The sequence below is a fragment of the Meleagris gallopavo genome, chromosome 17 (assembly GCF_905368555.1).
Source record: "Meleagris gallopavo chromosome 17, MGAL_WU_HG_1.1, whole genome shotgun sequence".
Taxonomy (NCBI): Eukaryota; Metazoa; Chordata; class Aves; order Galliformes; family Phasianidae; genus Meleagris; species Meleagris gallopavo.
In genome coordinates this window covers 6,399,714-6,417,117 of record NC_139420.1, presented here as the reverse complement: position 1 = coordinate 6,417,117, position 17,404 = coordinate 6,399,714, and the positions used below count along the sequence as shown (strand labels likewise).

Sequence of the window (17,404 nt, the reverse complement as noted above, 5' to 3'; positions counted from 1 at the left end):
ATTATAATGTGCTGCTATTTTTTTTTTTCCTCCTTTTGCCAGAGGTTTTGTCTACTGCCGAAATGAGGAGCTGGAGGCTGGGTGGGTTGCTTTTGGCAACAGCAAACTTCTCCATCGGCCTGTCTCTTTTGATAATAAGCCTCACTCCCTTTTCCAGGTTGTGGATCAGCATACCCTTCAGGTAAAAGGAACGGCTAGTATGTGCATTGTAGAGTTAGTGCAAGGAAACATGAAGTTATAGCAGTCGCTTCTAACTCTAATTAGTGTGGTGCTGAAGCTTCTGCTTCTTGCTTTGTGAAGCTGCCTTTGTGAAACCCCAGACTAAAAAATTGCACTGTAGGAAACTTGTAAGTAATTACAGATCTTAGTCTTTCTTATTGTGTATGTGTATATGAACACATGCATCTATGTCTGCAGACATATAAAGTATTACTTCATGGTAATAGAGTAAGAGACAGAATGTGGTACAGTCATATAAAACAATCACACAGTAGCAAAAATGGACTTTGGCTTTAACTCAAAACATATGCTCCCTGAACAGCTCGTTATTCAGGTATTGTTTATGATTTAATTGTGTTCTTTAGTCATCCTTTGTAAAATGAGTACTTTGTTTACTTTGTGGTTTGGTTTTTATGTTGTTGTTTTTTGCATTGCGATCTTAAGGATGGATACGCATATTCACATCCTGTGTGTTTCTTGAAACAATGTTTGAATTCTCCTTTTCTTTCAAAGCTTCAGTCGTGTTTTAGAGAAGTTGCAGAAAGTGAACTTTTTTAGCAATTGCATTTTCCTATTGATAATGTGGGAATGCTTTCATTAAAGAGGTGCTTAGATCTGCAAGGGTTTGTATGCTGTAGTCCCATTTGGCAAATATTGCACAACAGCTCTTCAAAACATATGCACGTCATATTATGTCCATCAAGAAGCTTTTTATGGTCTGGCTTTGTTTGATCTTACGGAGAAGCTGCTGATATGTAAAAACTATTAAGATGCTGTCCCTGTCTTGTAGGTGTGTCAAATAATCCCAATGCCAGTAAATCACTTCCCAGTTGGCAGTACTATGACCACCGTGCATCTTTCTTCAGATGGTACATATTTCTACTGGATTTGGTCTCCTGCAAGCCTCAATGAGAAAACACCAAAAGGCCACTCTGTCTTTATGGACGTTTTTGAACTTATAGTAAGCAAATTTAGGTGTCTTCTGTGAGTTGGTAGCATGACTGCTGTTCAGTGAAGTATCAACGTTCTCAAATACAGAATATTGGGTTATAATATTGATAGATGGAATTTGAATAGGTCTTTATAATGCCTTTGCAGAATAACAAAACAGAAGGTGTATTGTTCAGCTCTGTCTTCAGAGGGCATATAACTATCATCCTCACAGTAGGAATTGTCTTATAATGTAAAACATACTTTATTATAGCTAGCAATTAAGTTTTATGCTAAGACAGTGTACTAAGATTTAAAGCATTGCATACAGTGGATCATCTTCATTGTATTAAAAGCCAATCTGTTCCCACAAGTTGCAAATACGTTGTTTTATCTCTGTATTTTATAACCTGAAATGTTTTTACACTGTGTGGCAAGCATTGGTTTTACTGTAAAACCAAATGCGTTTCAGAATGAATCTAGAGAATCACCTTTTTCTCTCAGTGGCCTTTGTTTTCATATATGTATGTATCTATGCATATATATACTTCCATATATGTGTATGCATGCTTACATGCATACATTTGTGTATTTTAATTTGACAGTGAAACACCTCAGTCTAAAGACTTAAATAGGAAAGCATGGAGCAGTTGTTGGCATCTGGTATTGACAACTGAAATTATACACTTTTTTCCCTAAGAAATTTGGCACCGAGGTTTAAATCTGTATCCCTACCTGATATATCTTATTATTCATTTTAGGTTATTTCTATCCTATGAACTTAATATCTGAAAGTATTTTTTTTTCCTTCATCTTTAATAGGTGGAAAATGGTGTATGTATAGCAAATCCTCTACAGGAACGGATTATATTAATGCGAAAGGAAGGTGAATCTGCAAAGAGTATTAATGAGATGCTTCTGAGCAGGCTGTCGAGGTACAGAGCCTCCCCATCAGCAACACTGGCTGCTCTCACTGGCTCTACCATCTCTAATACTCTAAAAGAGGACCAAGCAGGTCAGAGGAGATTTTATTGACTGAGGAATTTTTTGTGGTTTGTTTCTTAATGCATAATATCAGTTTGAGTGATCACTGATTTCTTAACAGGTGTCAAAAACTGTGCATTTTTTCCATGAAAAGTCTTAGATGTGCAGTATTTGTTTCTGGTTTGAATTACAAGTTCCTTTGCTCAGTTAGTCATCGATTGTGGAAGATGTTTAAGAAGAAAGAAACTGGAGGAATACTGGTATATGTGGTGCCCTTTTTGGTTATGTATTCAGTTATAGGACTGGATTTATGCCATCTATGATAAAATGGAAAAGTGTATTTCTGTGCTGCTAGTTTAACTGGGCTTTGAATTGTTATGTAAAAATGGACTGCAATTTAGAAGATGAAATTCTTGCTTCCTAAGCAAGTTGAATGTTATAAATTTTGAAGTAATTTTGCTTTTTTGACGTAGTTTGCAAAATTTTGGGGTATTGTCTTATGGATTTGCTGAAGCTACCAAGTTAGAGAATCTTAGGATTTTATCCAATTTGTCAATTGCTTCTCTTCTTTCATGCATACATCTTAAACTAAATGAGCTTGCTTTCTAAAATGTTCAACAATTTTTATAAAAACAAGTTATACAGGACATAAATATTCTTACAGGGAAATTGGCAAAGATTTAGCTTGAAGAGCTATTTTAAATGCTGTATTTTGCCAGCTTACAAATAGAGTGCTAAAGAAGAATAAGCAGTTATTCTTGTCCAGTTCTTTAGTCAGTGCTCAGGAAAGTGTTGATCAGCTCTGGCAGGAGTTAGATCGTTATGACTGTATACATTTCATGTGAAGCAGGAGGACTTAAAATAGTAAATGCCTAGTGAATCTCAAATGATCTTTTTATGTTTTCTTGAAGTCTCTAAAACTGCCTTCAATATGCATAGTACCATACGATTCTTAAGGCAGTTCCATTTGTACTTGTATTTTAGCCTCATAATTTTTCAGGCTGGAACCAGAAATTGCTACCTTTATTAATTTTTAAGTCATTCTCTTTAGCTAAATAACCTGTGAAATTGCTTATATTGTTCTGGGAATTAACACTGAATGTGTGGGATTATGAAGCTGCCCCTACGCACAGCTTCTAAACGCTGCAAAATGTAGCTTATAAATTCCTGTATCAATTTATGTGAAGTCCCAAATAGCATTCTTTCTTGTTTGTTGCTGTTGTTAAGGTTTTAATGTTATGGAGACACACATGCTGATTTGATTGCTGTTGAATATTTCAGCTGCTAACACAAGCTGCGGGCTGCCACTGAAAATGTTAAGGAAGACTCCAATATACACGTGTGGAACATACCTGGTGATGTTGGTCCCACCCCCAGGAGGGTCAGGCAGTTCTGCAACACGCTCGCTCTTTGGAGGAACAAGTGCTTTGTCATCTTTAAAAAGTAAGTCAGATACATTTCTGGCAGGTTAAGTCCTTCATAATAAGCAATCAAGTTGTCAGAAATTAATCGGCAACTTTGTTCTGTGCAGTTCTTGCTTCTAGCTTGGTGTTCAATATCTCAGATGGGCAGTTCACAAGCCGAGCAGATCTCATTGATGCTGCAGGAAGTTCACTTGGACGTGGTGCTCTAGTACCAGGACTTGGTAGGTAGCTCTGTTTTCAAGAACTAAATGTATCCCATCCTTAAACTAGTTGGATTTAGATTCACAGTGATGGGTTCTGCAGTGAGGTTTTGTATCTGTAGTTAAATTTTGTCAAGTTTACATTTTTGGAAGTTCATAATTTCCTGAGGAAATGTCATGTTAGGTACTGCTACTGGAGTCTTAATTATTTGAAACATCTGCACAGATGTTATTTTTAACAACATTTAGAATATGCTGTCATAGAACCGTTCATGTCTGTAACCCATTTATCCCTTTACATTTACTGTAACAGTCCTGCTTGTGTTTGTAAACCCTGCACAAGTAGGAGATGAGTCTCTAGGTTTAGCACTTTCAACCCCTTGCATCATGCAAACTATCAGTTTTGGTTAAAACTATTACCAATTAACCACAAGGCACTATTATTAAATTGCTGTCACATGACAAGATTTTGTAAAGCAAATAAATTAGATTTATATCTACTATAAAGTATTTTAATCTGGTTTTTGGTGTGTTTTTAATTCTAAAATTCGGTGTGCAAAATGTTTTCCTCAGGTGCTTGTTATGATACTATGAACAACATGATATGGACATGCTCTAATGATTACATTGACCAGTGGTGTAACCCTGGGAACCAGGCATTCCACTGTGTCTGCCAGAGGCTGGGAGTGAGCCACATCATTACAGAGCCCAAAGGTGAGCTAAACCTACAGATGGGCACTTTATAACAAATGAGAGTAAAATGTACAAATATCTTAGAGTAAATGCATAGAAACTGCCTTCTGAAACTTTCTATTAAAACATGAGTTAAGCCTTGGAAAAAGTTCCTTGTTTGAGTTGCCTGGTCTTTGGTTTAAGAAAGTGAAAATCAAGTAGAGACAAACTTGAAAGCTTCCAGAATATTGCTGCCTTTATCACATTAGCACAGATATCTCTTTTGTTTATAATGTGGGTGGGAGCCCTGATGTTAGAGATAATGATGATGATAATAGAATGCATTTTAAAAGAAAACTCTAGCCCTGTAGTCCCTTTTAGACAGTGTTTAAACTGATTTTCTTCTCCTAGGGGATGCAACAACCACAAATGAGGTTATTAACCAGTTACTGCACCATGTTGGTGCCATGTGTATCCACCAACTCAATCTGCTTGCAGCCAGCAATAATCTTCCCATAACAAATTTCTTGGGGAAGCAGCATCCAATCGAAGCACATCATCTCAGCAGTATCTGTGACATTATGGAGAAAGCCATGGTGAACGGAGATACTTGTATAATACGCTGCATCCTTGTTGTCTTCCAGGTACAAGGATATCTTTCCTCGTAGCTTGAGCATGCTAATCGAAATGTAACTGCCACCTTTATAGATTAAGATGAAATATTGAGAAGTTTCTTACTTACTTCATTTTTTTTCTTCTACCAGGGGATAGAAATAGAAAAATGGTTTGTTGGGCTGCCAGAGTGCTAAAGTTTGGAAATTCAAATTCCATTTTTGGCTGATACTTTTTAACGACCTAGACAAACGTTTTGTGAAGCTGACTACAAAAAATGAAGTGACGTGGATGTAGCTGACATTGTGTTTTATTGTTGTCGTTGTTTAATTTTTTTTTCTTAGGTGGTTTTTAAATTTTTCTTCAGCCCACAAACCGAAAGAAACAGAGACATTGTGAGAAGGTCGGGCCTATTGCTTTGGCAGCTGTTAATGGCACCAAGGGACCAGATCTGTGCAGAAATTCAGAAGGAAGTTTGCCTGGCTATAAGGTAAACATCTGCCTCATCAAATGCATCTTAGATGCTTTTATAATGTTACAGTAGCTGAATATTCAAGATGTATTCGGTAATTATATTTTAATACAAGAAAATTTAGAACAACTTAATGTGATAATTACTTTAATTTGTATTTGTAGAGAAAAGCAAATAAATTGTTTGAAGTGATCATAGTGTAATAACAGGTAGTAATCCTTGTGTTGCCATACTTCATTTGTAGGTTTTTACTGAATAGCTTTTGGAGTTATTTCTTTAGTGCTTATTATAATACAGATGCTTAATTCCAGCAAGGTTTTCTCTATTTCAGGAGTAGGTGAAATGTCTTCAGTGTTTAGTTTATATAGTTCATTGCGCTCTGGAGAAGGTAATGCCAATGTTGTTAGTTTTAGATCAGTATTTCAAATGACAGCATTGAAATTCTCCCATGCAGAGGAAATGCCAAGGGAAACAGAGCGAGTAGTACTTGAGGAATGCTGTAAGATTGAAGGTCCAGGTTAAAACATGGGTGGAGTAGTAAGATTGTCCGAAAAGACAGATTTATGCTTAGAAAATGGAAATCTGTTTTAGAAGAAGTATGGCATTATGTTTTGGGGCTGGCACTTCAAACACTTAAGCAGGATGGCTGCTTTAATTTCACATCATGTTAGCTGCTGCATCTCTTGAGCCTCATGCTGGTGTAATTTCCTTTCTGTGACTTGTCAAAAATAGCAGAATGACTAAGTGTAGGAAAGGTAGTGAGAAGTGTGATTGTATATTATGAAAACGAGAGAACATAAATCTCAAGGACAAGGAATGCTGTCTCAAATGTCTTAAGCACAAATGTAATCTGCTTTCAAGTGGGAAGTGCTCAAAGGTTGAGGAGAACAATATCTTCTGATGATCAACCTGTGTTTTTTCTTTCTCTTGATGTGTGTGTGCTATCCTCCAATGACTTGTAAAAAATCAGAGATGGGAGGAGTAGGTAATATCTTTTTTTTTTTTTTTTTTTTTTCCTCCTGTCTCTGACTGGGATTCAGATATCAGTAGAACCCTCAAACCTAGTTTGCAATGTATGGTAACTTTTCCTGGTGTTTGAATCACATCATCAACATGAGCCAGAGGTAGGAAGGCTAGGAAGTTTACAATGAACTTTTCTCTCAGTATAAAAAACATACCAGTTTAATGACATGCCAGATGAAGTGGAAATGCAAGTCACAGACTGAAGTAGTGATTGAGCACCTGGTGGGAAGGCAGGGCCAACCCAGGGGAGCTCAGGTGAATGCAGTGTACCTGAGTGACCAGAAGGAGTGGAGCCAGGATCCACCTGTTCCCAGCCCTTGTTTAAGGGTTGGCAGTGGAGTGATGGTATCTCTTGTTGAGATTCCTACACACCTGAGGCCCTTCAAAGGTAAGCAGCTCTTTTTTTTTTTCATTTCTGTATCTTTGGCTGCTGCATTTGGGCTCGTTTTCATTTGCTGTAGCCAAAGACTTTGCCACCCTGCTATTACCAAACCATTATAGCATTACACTAGAGAAATAATTAGTAGGGGGAGTGGAGGGATGTTCTGGAAGGAAAGAATTCTGTGTTATATTTTTAACAGTTCAGACAGTCTCAAAATACTGTAGCAACTGTGATCTTCATTTCTTTCTATGTTGGAAGAAACTATTGCCTGGTAATTGTAAGTGGTGTATCAGGAACTAAGCCAGAAATCTGTTCTGCTTTTTCACAAGTCTATTGAGGTTTTATTCATTCTTACTTATGTTAAGTAACACTTTTTTTTTTTTTCTTTAGCTCTGGTTTAAATATCTTGTATCCTGGAGAAGCAGAAATCAATAATTTATTGAAATTGGTTTTAACTGAAGGTGAGAATTTTTAATTGACACGTGAGCGTTTGTATTTCTAATTGAAAATAAAACATGAAAACACTTTTCAATGTTTTGAGGGAGACCAGAATAAGGAGTACTGGTGTGTTTTGAACCCAGGCTGTTCTAGGAAATTACAGAATGCTTGAGTTTGTGGAGCTGCCTTCTGAATGGCTGTGTGTTTGGGCTGCAAAAGAAAATTTGTCTCACTGAAGCAGCTCCTTGAAGTTTGAAAGGTTTAAATCTGTTCTCTGCCAGTATTAATGATTTTTTTTTTTTCTGGTCTAGTTGATAGTTTAGAACTACTTAGAAGTTTGTTACCTGGCAGTTACACAATGACCAGAAGTAATTTTAGTCCTCATTAGGAAAGATATTAATCTTTCCACCTTAAGCACGAAATGGAAGCCTGTATCAGAAGCAGCTGGTGCATGGTAATTTATTACTTCATAGCAGTGTGTTCAGATGTTACAGTCACTGGAATTTAAAACAGTGCTGTGTGCACAGTGAGTTTTAGGTTAATAATATAACAGCTGCTGGGGTTGCAGTGTAAATGTAACTTTTTCTGAGAAGAGGAAATAAACCAATGTTTTATGGAGTTTTTTTTTGCAAAATATTGTTGTATTCTGTTTTAGGAGAGAGAAATAGTGGTCTCTCTCAACTTCGTGACGTCATCCTGACAAATCTGGCAGAGCAGCTTCAGAACAACAGATTTGGGAGTGAAGATGATGATCATTATAGGTAAAATAAAACAATGTGCTTGCATTTCCCTGGCTTATCATGTTGTATGTTTCTGTTATTTGCTCTTGGTAAGCTTGGATAAAATTCTGCTAGTTACTTGTTATTTCTAGTAGCAGTGGGACTTGAAATATATCCTTGCGTGGTTAGGATGTCATTAGAACCAAAGAGAGAGGGTGATTTGGGGCTTTAGGGGAAACTTCAGGGAATTTTGTGCATGAACTTGGGTTTGGATTCCTTGATGTTTACCATGCATATGGTAACTGTAGCTGATAGTTCTCTATTACAGTAGTGTGGCATTGCTCTCCGTATCACTGTTAGGTTACTTTTCAGCAGTAAAACTACCTGTTCAAAGTTGGGAGGAGTCTGTTGTTAAATGTTCTGGCCTTGGTTTGCTTTGTCTCTGAATCTCAAATGTAGCAGATTCTTGTTTCGGTGTGATTTATGAGAGAGCTTTGAGAGACGTTTGATATGGGCTGTACAAAATATACACTAATTAGATTATTAACTTTTTTTTTGCATCTTTCCTGCATTTTAAAGACTAAATGATGAGCTGTTGCACTACATTCTCAAGATTGTTGTCCGAGAATCTTGTGTCTTAATCACCAAGTGCCAAACTGTATCTAAAGATGATTTTCAAAGGCTTCTTTCAACTGTGCCTGTAAGTAAAATGTATTTTGATAAAATTGCCCTTAGCTTCTTTTCCTCCTTAAATCCATTGTCTTTACTGAGTATATAGAGGTGTGACTTTCATGGTTGTGTATATCTTAACAAATACAGGAAAATAAAGTCTTCTATACATTAACAATTTCTTATGACAAAGTAAATCAAACAGTGTATGCTAAAAGCTAAAATAGGTTTATAAATGGATATATTTTCCCATTGCTTTGATAGCTGTCTCAGTTTAAAGGAAGTTTGTCTATCGTTAGAACTTCATGACAACATGAAAATGAACTCCTTTTTGCTTGTCCTTCTCCTGTGCTTTTTTCTTTTATACTTGTAAGTAAAAGGATTGCCTGAATCAAGTTTGATTTAAGTGTTTAGATAATGTGAAGTGTACTTATTTATGTTAAAGGCTGCATCTTCATGCTTGCGGTATCTGATGGCTGTACAGAACCACCTCCTCAGTAACACTATTTTGATTAAACCTGATGAAAATGATGACAGTGACAGCTCCTTACAGGGAGAGACATTGAAGGTACAGGTAAACACCAAGTTTTATTCCAGCATGGCTCTCTACAGTCAGTGTTCCTCTGACTCCTCTTGTTTCTACAGTGCATTCTCTTTAAGCTGTTTTGAAAGTTCTTTTCCTCTCAGTATAGTTATATTACTATGGACTTTTCTTTTCCCTGTTCTTCAACTAAAGTGTCTCAACTTCAGGCCTGTAATGTTAGTGAGAGCAAATACTTCCCTAAATATGCCTCGTGAGGATAAAAATGTATTTTAATAGACATGCTAGTCAGAGAACTCAGTGGCTGGGAATCGTTTCTGAATGTATTACCCTCCACACTCTTTTCTCCCCATCACCAGATGGTACCAAAAAAAAGTTCTTTTCAGATTTACATAGAAAGGGATTTTCTCACTTACCTTACCACGCTTCTGGATTTTTGTAGTTTTAACTATAAAGCGTATGTGTGACCATCTTTGTCTCCATGTAAACCATCATCCATCATGTGAAATGGCATGAATAGCATTAGAACAAGGTTTATTAAAATGTTATGTCATGTTACTGCTGGAATAGTCTTGAATGAACTCACAGTAGCTGTGTTTGTCCTAGTGTGCGGGCTGCCTTATTATAGTTTTTATAAAGCAATATTTCCTCTATAATAGCGTTGACTTCTGAGTTTCTGATACTGCTTGTTAAGCTGGCTTTGTCTGCTTCTCTCTGAGACTTTGTGTGCTTGTAATCCACAGCAGTTGAAAGTTATTTGTTCAGGCTCATTGAGTAAATGCTAAATACTGTAGTACATCTCCTGTCTCGCTATTCACCCATGTTTTCATTGTTCAGTTTCTCTCTCTGCAGTGATCCTCATACCTGCTAGGACATTCTGTCACCAGTGCTGTACCTTGGCTGGCTAACAGCTCTCTCCTGTGCTGGACTTGGGGATTCCTTTCCTCTAGAAACTGGATGTGCATCCTGTAATATGCACCTAGTTTCTCCCAGCACTTTGGGGCTTAGCATTAATCAAATTTAAGTCTTGGATGAATCTGCTGCTGCGGGCCTGCCAGGTCACATTATCATTATTTTTATTTGGAAATCCATCGTTTTGTTCAGTTGTTGCTTTTTTCCGTTCTCTAAGAATTTAAGTATCTTAACTCTTTTTGTACCCAGGAGCTGAAGACCAGCATTTTGTCTCTTGCTACACAAATTCTGACGGGATGTGATGAAGTCTTAGAAATGCTGCAGCAAGTCACTACAGCACTAATAAACAGTGATATTGCTGACAGAGAACAAAGGTAAAGCAAGTAAATGTGAAAAGAGTGAATAGTTGCTTCCTGCAGCTTATTGTGCAAGCACAACTAGCATTACTTACTCTGTATGCTGTAACTTCAAATTTGAGCTTTGAATGTGTTGGAACTGTTTGCTAAGCAAATCTCTATTAACACTTATTGTTTAAAGAATTCGGAATCAGGCTCTCCATAACAGAACTACTAGCACTAATAACATAATAATAGAAACTATTCAAATTGATCAGTTTTCAGTCAATGGCAGTGGTATTTATGAGTGGGATAACTGAAAACAAACTAATTTCTCAACATCCTCATAAGCTAGCATGCTAGAAACCTGGTATACATACTGAACAAACATATTTGTGTCAATGGGGACTTTCATCCCATCCGAATGGAAGCTTATCATTCCCTGAGTAATTACTAAACTCTTGGTTTACTGTCTTCTGCTTTGTTAATAGTTGACATCAAAATTGGGATGCTAACACTTTGGAGAAATTGTAATGTCATCAAGATTCTATTAGAGTTTGTTTTTTTTAAATACAATGTGAATGTTTTCTGATTTCTCAATCGCTTGCTGTCTGTTAAAAGTTAGCAGATTACTTGGAATAGCAGTGATTCTATATGCTATAAAGTAGTTGTTACTATGTAACCTTGATTATTTCAGATTAAAAGGCCTGGAACAAATTACAAAAGCCACTATGCTTGGTCATCTGCTTCCTGTCCTTCTGACATCTCTGATGCATCCAAATTTGCAAACTCTAACCATGGCTGATGCCTTGATGCCTCAGCTGGTGCAGCTGGTTCTCTATACAAGTCAGGTATGGCCTTTGTGTCAGCAGTTGTCTACGTGGTACAAAAGATGTTGCATGCGTGTTCTAAGATACTGTAGGTTTTTGTCAACTTTCTGCAGGAAGTGATGCACAGATTACAATTAAAGAACTGCTCTGCGACTCCAAAAGCTGATGTACCAAGTAATCATTAATTGCCATTAAGAATATACAATATAATTCTTAATAAGCTTCAGTAACAAGATCTTAGGGTTGGCTACTCGCATATTTCTAACATTGTATGTTTTGTCCTGCAGACTGCACTGCTGCTTAAAACTCAGTCTCCGGTTTTCTCAGAACTGAACAGTTCTCCCAGTGGTGTGTCAGAACAGAAAGGGAAATTGGTACATGATGAGAGGTGATTTCACATTTGAGTCTTTTTCATTGGGTAACCCATTAACTGTAATGTTCATTTGACTGTTGTTGTGGGATAAATCTTAAAACGGTGATCTAAAAGTAAATACAAGTCAGTCAGTTCTGCAATGGCCTGAAAGGCTGACTGGAAAATATAGAAGCCTTTATAAAACAAAAGTGGTTCATTCTAAAATTGCCTTGCATATAGAATTCAGTGGTTGATCTCTTCAGGATGTTTGAATGGTGTTTGGTTTGGGTTTGTTTTTTTTTTCCCCCCTCAAGCATTAGGAGTTGATTCTAAATGCTGCTCCTAGATTAGATGAGGTTAAAGGATGACCATCATGAGAAGATGGCTCATGAGGTGCAGTACTGAGATAATATCACTTAGGGATGAAGTGGTTTAATTTGTAGTGAGAAATGTAACAGTTTTAATTTCTGCATTAAATTCTTGTTTGAACTCAAAGCTATACTATTTTTGCTTAGGACAGAAAGATTCAGCTAAACTGAATAAAATATGCTTCTCATATCTATTTGCAGTATTACAGAACGTATGGTATCAACATGTGATAATGTACAATATTCTGCATGAAAACTCCAAAGTTTCTTTTCCCTTCCCCCAGATTCCAACCTTCAGTGAACTACAAAGTATATTTTGTAGCAGTATAAGCAACTTTGCTGGTCCAGAGGGATTTTTTTTCAGTATTGACAATCATACATTGGAATCTCTATATAGTTTTCTTTACTTAATGTTTATGCTTTCCAATATCCAAATTAAATATACCAGAGGGAAAAGTTCAGATATGATGAGTTGGAGTTAGCAAAGTTATTTCTAATACAGAGAGTTCATGCTGTTTAAATTCAGCACGTTTTCTATATCAATACAGAGAGGTGTTTTCAAATATTGAGTAATTTGAAGTTTGAATATATAGCACAAACCCACGTGTGAATTCTAGGACTAATATCTCACTGTTATTTCAGAATGCTGGAGGAGAAAGAAGAGCCAGGTTTTCTTACAGGCTTGAAGATCCCTGCTCCTTGGGCTGCTGGGAAGACTGTAGAAACAGTTCATCCAGTCAGGGATAACTATAAATTTAAGGAAACTGTGCACATACCAGGAGCCCGCTGTTTGTATCTTAGATTTGACAACAGATGTTCTTCACAATATGATTACGATAAGGTAAGCCCATGCCAACTCAAATTCTTCTTGTGTGTATTCCTGTCAGCAGCACTTCTTTTCCATCTTTTCTGCCCCTCAGCTTTCTGGGTGTTTTACTGCCAGCGGTCAGGATAGTGAAGGAGGATTTTATTGACAGAAGATGAACGTATGCTGTAATGTCACAGTCTGCTTGCTTTATGTTCTGAAGTACAGGGATGCTGAGGGGTTATTTCTTACACTGCACAAATGTGAATAACTTTTTAAAGGAGTTCTTGAGTTTCATCTTAGCACAGAGAAGGCTAGATTTAAGTGTAACATAATATAAAAACATTAACATGAAGAGGTACTGAGATGGAAGATAAATGATTCCTATTTCATTTTTATTATTCTTGTAGACACAAAAAAATATGTGCCTGATTCCTCTGGTATTGGTTCAGAACACAGTAACCAATGGTTGTTGATTAGCAGTCAGAATTTTCTTTTAAGAGTTAGACTCTATTTATGACAAATATTCACCACAGATGTCAGAAATGGTAGTAATTAGGTACTGAAGGATGTACTCGCTCCAGAGGTACAGGCTTTTTTTCCTTTCATAACCAACTCATCCAGACTTTTTTAAATGCATTTCATGATGGCTCAGATTCTCAGGTTGCCTTCTTGTTCTTGTTGTTCAGTTTTTCTTATTAAAATTTAAACTAGCTGCCTACTTTGTAGATCAGTACAGTTTACTTAAATTGGTCATAAATGAATAGTTACTTTTTTTTGGTGGTAAATGGCTTGTTTACATGAATTCATGTGTCTTCAATTTCAAGAAGGGAGTTGATAGCACTGGGTGTTTTTTTTTTTTCCTTAGGTAATCAGAGATACTTGTGCAGCTTTCTAATTGTTGCCCTGTATTCCTCAATATTGCAGATCAATACTGCAATACTGACACTCACCACTGTTGCTCATGACTGGTTAAGTTCCTCCAGAAAACTTTGGGCCTCATCATGTTCCCAGTGAAGTGGCTGATGAAATACCAACTTCGATGGGAACAGGATCGATCCCTTTGTTTTAAGACAGGCAGTGTGTTCTAGTTGGCTCAGCATGAGGACTGGAAGTTAGGATTTTTCCAGGTTGTGCTGCTGTCTTGCAGTGTGACCTTGGGGACAAGCCACTGAACTTCCTCTCTGCCTCAGTTTCCCCATCTGTAAAATGGGGATAATAATACTTGCCAACTCCCCTCACAAGGCTGTTGTGAGGATTTGTTAATGTAGATAAAGCGCTTTGAAAATATGAAGCGTGGTGTGAGTGCTAAGTATTATTATTATTATTAGATTTTCTTGTTTTTCTCTTACAGTCTAACAGTGTATTTTATGTTTTGAAGTTGGTGATCTATGCTGGTCCTAACACAAACAGTAGGAAGGTTGCTGAGTATGGAGGCAATACACTGGGATATGGCAGCCGTAGTGTCTTAGGAACTGGTTGGCCGAAAGACTTAGTAAAGGTACAGTATTACAATCCCACAATATTCCACATAGAAAAATCCTCTTTGGGAATCATGTCAACTCTGTTTTAACCCTTTTAGCAATGAAGTCCAAGCTTTTAAGTGTTATGGTTTTCCATGATCAGAGCTCTTCTTAAGTGGGCTGCTATTGTCCATCTGTTGCGTGTGATGTTTTGCTTTGAGCTTCTCTGTTTTACTTACTGTGTCTTACTGGAATTCATTAGAGTGTCTTCCAGTTCTGCAACCTCTGACACTGCTGTTCTCATACGTACGTCTTCGTAGGTTGAACTCTGGCCTGGTCTGAGGCAGTGCATGCTTTCTTAGGATTGCTATTTTTTCAGTTTTTGTTTTTTAGGTTTTGGGTCACCTTTAACAAGTGGCAAACATAAGAATTTTCCAACCATTTGTGTTGGGTTTTAAAATGACATCAGATACTTTTTGTGGTAAAAGTTAAATAAAAAAAAAATGCCTCACACACGTCAAAACTTCAGTATTTCAAGAGTTTTGTAATACATTCCCTCATACTGTATGCCATGCGTTGGTTCTTTTCTCACACACTTGTGCTCCTGTGTTGTCCCATGCAAGAGCTGATCTTATATACATCACAAAATAGAATTGCCAAAAGAACAAGAAGTGATGATCTGGAAGGCAATCCCAGACAGTTGTTCAGAATAATGGGATTTTGGTGAATTTTCAGGCCTTGATTCTTTGTGATATTCTTCTAGCAAAATCTTCTGCTAATGTCTTGACATTCTCCTCCTTGAAGAGCTTGGTTGTCTTCCCACCTTGCATGATTTTTACAGACAAATGAAGAAAGCATTTTGAAAAATGAGGCTGTATAACGCAAACTGACCCAATAAATTCTTCTTGTGATTCTCCAACAACTTTTCTTTATTGCTTTCCTATGCTTAGCCAGCAGCAAAATTAAAATCACATTGTCCACTAAAAGATGCTCTTACAGAAAGGAAATATTTTTTTTAAATCAGAGTATGCAATTGGAGATAAAATAAATACCTAAATAATGTTCATTAAAAAACATGAATCCGTAAAGTAAGCCACTTTTATGAAAAGCTTGTTTGTTTGTTTGCCTCAATTCTTAATTAAATCTCTTGTTTTTGTTTTTTTTTCCCTTCCTCCTCCCCTTCAAAATTTTAAGGTGGAAGGAGATACAGTCACCTTCTCCTTTGAAATGAGGAGTGGTCGTGAGCACAACACTCCAGACAAAGCTATGTGGGGCTTTGCTTGCACTGTTCGAGCACAGGTACTCCAACATGACAGGTTCAGCTTAACTCTGTCTTCTGTTACGTACTTGAGATCAAATAGAAATGTACTTAAAAACTGGGGTTAAACTTTAGAATTTAGAGCAGTAATAGCTTACTTATTTTAGACATATCTTTAAGTGTATAGGATCTAAGTTTTAGCATCCTTAACTAGAGGTGCCCTTTGGCATGTAGCATGCTTAATGTTATATGAAGACAGTTACCACCAAATCTGTGTCTCGTGTCATTGGCGCTGGCTTGGATGAGGTCACATTAACATCCATTGCTGTCTATTGATGAGAATTTCTCTACAGAAATGTTATAATCTTACCAGGCTATAAAGAAGAGTGGGGGGAACTTGAATCCTGCTACTGAGGAGTTAGGACTAGGCCTGTGTGATGAGATAGAGTCAGGCCAAGGACTGACTGAACAAAAACCAACTTTGCTGTTTTTTTATTTATTATTTTTAGTTATTCTTAATATATTTTAATAATTAAAGCATTTTTCAGTATATCTCTCCATAAGACATACTGTTTTGAAATATGTGAGGGAAGAACTTTGTGGTTTGGTGCAACTCATCGCTGTTCCTACTGCAGGAGTCTTCAGAGGACGTGTCAGGAGGCCTGCCCTTCTTAGTTGACCTGGCACTTGGCCTTTCTGTGTTAGCTTGTTCTATGCTTCGGATTTTATACAATGGGCCAGAAATTACCAAAGATGAAGAAACCTGTCAAGAGCTTCTAAGATCTAAACTATTACAAAGGTAAACAAGCAAAAATTTTATCTGACATTGCGTTTTCTGAAGGAAGATTTTGTAGTTGTGCTCAAGTCCCGTGTTTAAGGTGTGATGCAGTTTGTTCAGTGGCTCTGTGTTGCTCAAAACGGAGGAAATACTCTGTAGAATAGAGGTTTCCTTTAGAGTAAGGGGAGGAGAACTGGGACGTGTGGCTTTTAACAAACTTACAGTGTTATGAAATAAAGCTGTGTATAAGTCTTTGTAATGTTTTTTCCTCTAACACTTCTTTCTGAATGAGGAGGGAGATTTTGAGAGGAAAAAAACAGAAGCCACATCCTTTTCTTGTTTGCTTATGTTTTCAGGTGCCAATGGCAGGTGGAAGCTAATGGTGTGATATCTCCAGCCCTTACACCAAGTCCTTCTCCGCTGCCTCTTACAATAGATGAGGACAGAGAATTTACTTATCCTTCTGATGTGCTAGTGCCTCCCATTGGACACTATTTTGATCTGCCTAGGATTAGGCTGCCTCCAGGAATCATGATAAAACTCAGGGAAATTTCTGGACGTGCTCGGCCTCAATTTAGACCTAGCATAAAGTAAGTAGTCGTTGCTTTATTTTGCTAACTTGGTTTTTGTTTGAGATGTTTGGTACCAAAGTAGTTATTAAAAAACAACCAAAAAACTACCTGTCACCTTGGTGGTGTGCATCTGTTGTGCTGTGAATACCTGTCTGTGATTGCAGTGTCTAGCAAGCTGTAAATGTGAGTTGTCCAAATTTGTCTGTTATTTTTGCTTAATCAGCTTGGCTTTACTTCTATCCCTAGGGAAGTGATTCAGCCCGAAGTAATGGAGGAGATGGTAGTTTCATGTGTGATTAAACATTTGAATTTGGTTGATGCACTCCAGTCCTTGATAAACTTCCAGTATCAGGAAGAACATGCAGAAGAATATGATTTACTTTGTAAAATTATGGGAGAGACTTTTAAGAAGCTAAATGCCATGGAGAGACAATTACAGGTACAAA

The 17,404-nt window shown here is 37.2% G+C and overlaps 1 protein-coding gene across 5 annotated transcripts in view; it reads left to right on the top strand.

Moving 5' to 3' along the window:
- The window catches only part of HECTD4 (HECT domain E3 ubiquitin protein ligase 4), a 67,002-nt gene that overhangs the window by 16,587 nt on the left and 33,011 nt on the right, over positions 1-17,404 (top strand). For 2 of the 5 annotated variants that reach the window (XM_085238734.1, XM_010720190.4), the window contains exons 6-26: positions 43-181; positions 1,010-1,180; positions 1,972-2,164; positions 3,415-3,576; positions 3,665-3,778; positions 4,331-4,471; positions 4,841-5,073; positions 5,386-5,531; positions 7,309-7,379; positions 8,012-8,117; positions 8,655-8,775; positions 9,190-9,318; positions 10,447-10,571; positions 11,230-11,383; positions 11,650-11,750; positions 12,725-12,923; positions 14,242-14,388; positions 15,545-15,649; positions 16,244-16,407; positions 16,743-16,976; positions 17,205-17,397. In XM_085238734.1, coding sequence (XP_085094860.1) covers positions 43-181; positions 1,010-1,180; positions 1,972-2,164; positions 3,415-3,576; positions 3,665-3,778; positions 4,331-4,471; positions 4,841-5,073; positions 5,386-5,531; positions 7,309-7,379; positions 8,012-8,117; positions 8,655-8,775; positions 9,190-9,318; positions 10,447-10,571; positions 11,230-11,383; positions 11,650-11,750; positions 12,725-12,923; positions 14,242-14,388; positions 15,545-15,649; positions 16,244-16,407; positions 16,743-16,976; positions 17,205-17,397 — 3,148 coding nt within the window. The remainder of the gene's footprint in view (positions 1-42; positions 182-1,009; positions 1,181-1,971; positions 2,165-3,414; positions 3,577-3,664; positions 3,779-4,330; positions 4,472-4,840; positions 5,074-5,385; positions 5,532-7,308; positions 7,380-8,011; positions 8,118-8,654; positions 8,776-9,189; positions 9,319-10,446; positions 10,572-11,229; positions 11,384-11,649; positions 11,751-12,724; positions 12,924-14,241; positions 14,389-15,544; positions 15,650-16,243; positions 16,408-16,742; positions 16,977-17,204; positions 17,398-17,404) is intronic. The other 3 variants (XM_085238736.1, XM_085238733.1, XM_085238735.1) reach the window with 3 other exon arrangements.